The sequence below is a fragment of the Mastomys coucha genome, unplaced genomic scaffold (genome assembly GCF_008632895.1).
Source record: "Mastomys coucha isolate ucsf_1 unplaced genomic scaffold, UCSF_Mcou_1 pScaffold22, whole genome shotgun sequence".
Lineage (NCBI taxonomy): Eukaryota > Metazoa > Chordata > Mammalia > Rodentia > Muridae > Mastomys > Mastomys coucha.
This window is the reverse complement of record NW_022196905.1, coordinates 101,032,194-101,037,226: the sequence shown is the minus strand read 5'-3', so window position 1 is coordinate 101,037,226 and position 5,033 is coordinate 101,032,194. Positions and strand designations below refer to the sequence as shown.

The 5,033-nt window shown below is 38.0% G+C and overlaps 1 protein-coding gene across 10 annotated transcripts in view; it reads right to left on the bottom strand.

Annotated features, from left to right (window-relative positions):
- Ccdc18 (coiled-coil domain containing 18) overlaps nt 1-5,033 on the bottom strand; it is a 120,667-nt gene that overhangs the window by 62,914 nt on the left and 52,720 nt on the right. For all 10 annotated transcript variants that reach the window (XM_031337227.1, XM_031337231.1, XM_031337230.1 and 7 more), the window contains 2 exons: nt 3,897-4,007; nt 135-266 (listed from right to left, as the gene is read on the bottom strand). In XM_031337227.1, coding sequence (XP_031193087.1) covers nt 135-266; nt 3,897-4,007 — 243 coding nt within the window. The remainder of the gene's footprint in view (nt 1-134; nt 267-3,896; nt 4,008-5,033) is intronic.

The following is a 5,033-nucleotide window of genomic DNA, read 5'->3' as shown; positions in this document are numbered from 1 at the left end:
AGAAAACAAACACTGGAAAATTACTCAGGAAGAGTGAGATTCTTATTGTAGGTCTCACTATGAATTTTGAAACCTTTGTTTCTTCTTTGGAACATGAAGAATTTTAGATTAGAATATATTAAAGAATACATTACTTGTTCAATCTGTTTTTCCATTTCTTTATGCTGTTCAAGATGAATTTTCTTTGCTTTTTCAAAAGCAAAACAAATTTTCTCATGTTCTGTGTTGATATTGGATTCTAGGCTTCTTATTTTTTCATTTTTCTCCTAGAAATAAAAATAGTGGGAAAATATAAGTAAAACCCAGGTTGAGATAAAAATGCATGAGTCGGGGCTGGTGAGATGGCTCAGCGGGTAAGAGCACCGACTGCTCTTCAGAAGGTCATGAGTTCAAATCCCAGCAACCACATGGTGGCTCACAACCACCCGTAATGAGTTCTGACACCCTCTTCTGGTGTGTCTGAAGACAGCTACAGTGTACTTACATATAATAAATAAATAAATCTTTAAAAAAAAAATACATGAGTCTAGCAATAAACTTGATTCTTGGACCTTCCATTCATAGGTAGCCAATGTTGGATTAGCTGGATCACAACCTGTAAATCATTCTAATAAATTGTGTGTGTGTGTGTGTGTGTGTGTGTGTGTGTGTGTGTCTATGTGTATGGAGAGAGAGAAAGGGAACTTGTTTTACAAGTTCTCTTACTCTAAAGAACCCTAATAAGAGGATAGCCACACCCAAAAAAACCACAGGGGATACACAATCCTAGACTAGCAAATCAAAAGAAAGGAAATACAGGGCCTGGAGAGATAGCTAAGCAGTCACTGATGGCTCTCCCAGAGGTCCTGAGTTCAATTCCCAGCAACCACATATAATAGGATCCAATGCCCTCTTCTTGCTGCTGATAATAGCCAGGAATTGGCAGCAGAATAGGTGTCTGCCAAAGGATGATTGAATAAAGAAACTGTGCACATTTACACAATGGAATATTACTCATGAAATCATGAGTAACTGAAAAAACTAAAAATCATGAAATTGACAGATAAATAGATGGAACTAGAAAAATTCATCCTAGGTGAGATAACTCAAGATCCAGAAAAACAAATATGGTATGTATTTACTTATATATAGATGTTAGCTGTCGAGTCATTGACATGTAAACTATAATCTGTACTAACTGAAGAGGTTAGGTATAGCATAAGAGACTAGAGGGAAGGAAGGGGAAACAGAATAGATAGTTATGGATGGGAGTGGGGATGGGGGCTAACTGGAATGGAGTGAGAGGGAAGAGGGGAGTGAGAGAAGGAAGATGAGGAGGGACAGCTAAAACTAAGGGCCATTTGAGTGATCATATGGAAACCTAATACATTAGAAGCTTATTAAAATATATACATATATAAAGGTGATCTAAATGAAGTTGTCAAATAACTGGGAGACAGAGCCCCAACTGGACATCTCTTATCACCAAATAAGGCTGCCAGTACTGGGAATGGGTTACATCTGATCAAGTTGTTGCCCCACGGGGCCCTATAGGAACCCCCAAACAATCCAAGCTATTTCCAAAGCTATCGGTGGCTCTATACAAACTAATGGTAAGGCCCTATAGTTGAAGATAGCACCTACACAACTCACTGAACAAGGAGAAGTTGAGCTGGATCCGACATAGAGCCTTCACCCTACAGCCTAGTAGTCACGGTACTGGGATGTACTCTGGACACCACTAAAGGCAAAATGTAAACACCAAATCAGCTATAAATCCTCCCATCTCCAAGAATCACCTGCCTGAAAGATATTCTGGTGCAATAGTGGAGCAAAGCTTGTGGGTGGAACCAAGCGATAACTGATCTGACGTAAGGTCTACTCCACAAAATGAAACTCATCCCCAAAATCACTTGGGCAGCCAAGAATTTGAAACTAGATAGGACAGGGACCTAGAGGAAAAACAAATACTACTGTTCTGCTGAAGAAACATAGCAACAAATGACTCCTAACAACATTCTGCTCTACTCATAGATCAGTGTCTTCCTTAGCCATCAGAGAAGCTTCTTCCCAAAGCAGCTGATAATAAATGCAGAGAGGCCTACTGCCAGACATTATGCAGAGAGTGACAGACATTGGGGACACTCAGCTATAAAAGAATGCTTCCATCAAATCCATCCCCTCAGGGCTCAGAAAACTCTGAGTATGAGGAGGCAGAAAAAATAGAAGAGCCAGAAGGGATGAAAGACACCAAAGAATCAAGACCTTCTGACACAACATTGCTGGCCGCACACCTATCTGAATTCAGAGACTGTGGCAGCACAGGGCCTACACCAGTCTACACCACACCTAAGCGGAGAGGAAAAGCAGACACAGACACCCATCCATAACTCAGAAGCTATCTCCAATTGATAGTCACTTGGAAATGAAAAATTAGTTTTCTCCAAAGGAGTTTCACTAAGAAAACAAACCACTCTTAAGGGTCAGCTCCATGCCCAGCTGTAGATGACCAACATAAAATGAACTCAATGACATCTTTGAGGTTTTTGTCCCATAACATTAAGCCAGGGTACTGTTTAAATTTACCCTTACAGGTGTTTTGTGATAATATGGCTTTTGGTTTTGAGTTTTTATAAGATTCCTGTGTGTGCCAACATGTGTCTCTTTGGTTTTGAGTTTTTATAAGATTCCTGTGTGTGTCAACACGTGTGTCTCTGCGTCTATATGCATTTCGTATGTTTCTTCTTTGGCTCTTTTTCTTGTTTGGTTGTTTAGTCATATTCTAATTTGTTTAGTTTTTTATTTACCTTATTTTATTATTATGAGTGTAGAGGGGATAGGAAGTGAGGAAGGAATTGAGAAGAGGAGAAAGGGAAGGAAAAGGAGGGAGCGGGAAGAATGAAAAAAAGGAAGGAAGGAAGGATGGAAGAAGATAAAGCAGCAGCATAGCTACAACTTCCAGAAATCTCGTATACTATGAGGACACCAAGCCTAAGGATCCATTGGGGAGGAGAAGGAGCTAAAGTAAAAACTAAGCCACCGCCGGGCAGTGGTGGTGGCACATGCCTTTAATCCCAGCACTTGGGAGGCAGAGGCAGGCGGATTTCTGAGTTCGAGGCCAGCCTGGTCTACAGAGTGAGTTCCAGGACAGCCAAGGCTACACAGAGAAACCCTGTCTCAAAAAAAAAAGAAAGAAAGAAAGAAAAAGAAAAAACTAAGCCACCAAAACCAATCTATTCTCTGAACTTGCAGCAGAAAACTTAACAAATTTTTAAAAATAGACACTCAAATGCAAGAGCACAAATGACCAGAAGAGAATCTCTACAACATATTCTAGGCAATAATAGTTCAAAATACAAAGCAAACCCAGGGCAGTATGATGGTTCAGGTGCAAAGACATTGGGCACCAAGTCTGAGGACTTGAAGTTAATCCCTGGCTCCACATGGAAAGAAAAGAAAACTGTTCTCTGATCTTCACATGCACAGGAAGATAATCAGTGTTAGTCTGGCATGATGGCATATGCCTTCAATCCCAGTGCTCAGGGAGTAGAGGCCAGCTAGGGCTACATGGTGAGAGCATGTCTTATAACAAACAAAATTAAAAAAAAAAAACACTCAATATTGATGTCTAGATGCTATACATGCACTCATGGATGAGTACACCTCAGTATATAAAGAAGATACAACAATTGTAAATGTACATACACTGAATGTTAAAGTTACAATTTCAAACACTAAAAAGAAAAAAGGTTAGCTAAGTCCTGACAGAGTAAAGGTGGGTAATTTCAACATTGCACTATTATCTTTAAATCAGTAATATCAATTAGAAACCAACAAAGTAACTTCAAAGTCAAACTATATCATAAATCAAACAGAGACAACAACTTTAAAAAACAAAGTAAAAGGGTAAATTTTACCATGAGCTCCTGTTCAAGTTCTGCATTTTTTGCAGCAATAGAAGAATATGCAATAATTTTTTCTTCCAGCTGTTTCTCTAGAATTAAAAGTTGAGAACATTTCTTTGTCATCTGAAAACAAGACAAAAACACAGCTTTAAACATACTGATATGCATCTTAAAATGAAACATCTCCTATTTCCAAACCATAGCTGCACTATAACTCATAAACTGGAAATTTTTATAGTAATAGATACTTAGACTATGTTGGGAATAATCTCTTAGTTTATATTACTTGAAAACTAGGCTTAGTGATGCAACTCATCAGTAGAGTGCCTTCCGAACATGAACTAAGCTCTCCGTTCAATCCCAAATATAAACAAACAAACAAAAAAAAAAGGACCTAAATTAAGAGAATTTAGTAAAAAACTAAATAGTAAAAGAGAAAGTAGAGATAGTGCCTCACTTCTTCTACTTATACAATATAAAGCAATTTGGGTCATAACACATATACAACATAATCCACTTTTTAAAAGTAGTTACAGGCTGGGCGGTGGTGACTCACACCTTTAATCCCAGCACTTGGGAGGCAGAGACAGGAGGATTTCTGAGTTCGAGGCCAGCCTGGTCTTCAGAGTGAGTTCCAGGACAGCCAGGGCTATACAGAGAAACCCTGTCTCAAAAAACAAACAAACAAAAAAGTAGTTACAAATTGGATTTACTTAATAAGATGTTAATAGTAGTTATTTCTGGTGGTGAAATTATCAATAGTCTTTCTTTTTTTCACAGTTTTTAATATGTTCATGAAGACTATGTTATATTTGTTTTGCTTTTCTATGATATATTTATAATGCTTTAAAAGTTATTATATATAAATCAGCTAAATTTCCTAAGTTTCACAAGTAGTTGTAATTATAAGTTAACAAAATCTCCTTTCCATAGCTATAATAAGTTTCTATGTAAAAAGTGTTTTCATTAGAGTAGGTTATAAGCCTGAAACTATAAAGTCAAAGCTAGAGACTTGGTTTCATCGGTTGAGAATACTTGCTGCTCTTGCAGAAAACCTGAGTTCAATTACCAAACATCTCAGGCTATTGCCAAGCCTACTGGTTCCTCTCCATAAACTGATAGTAAAGCCCTATTACTGAAGACAACAGC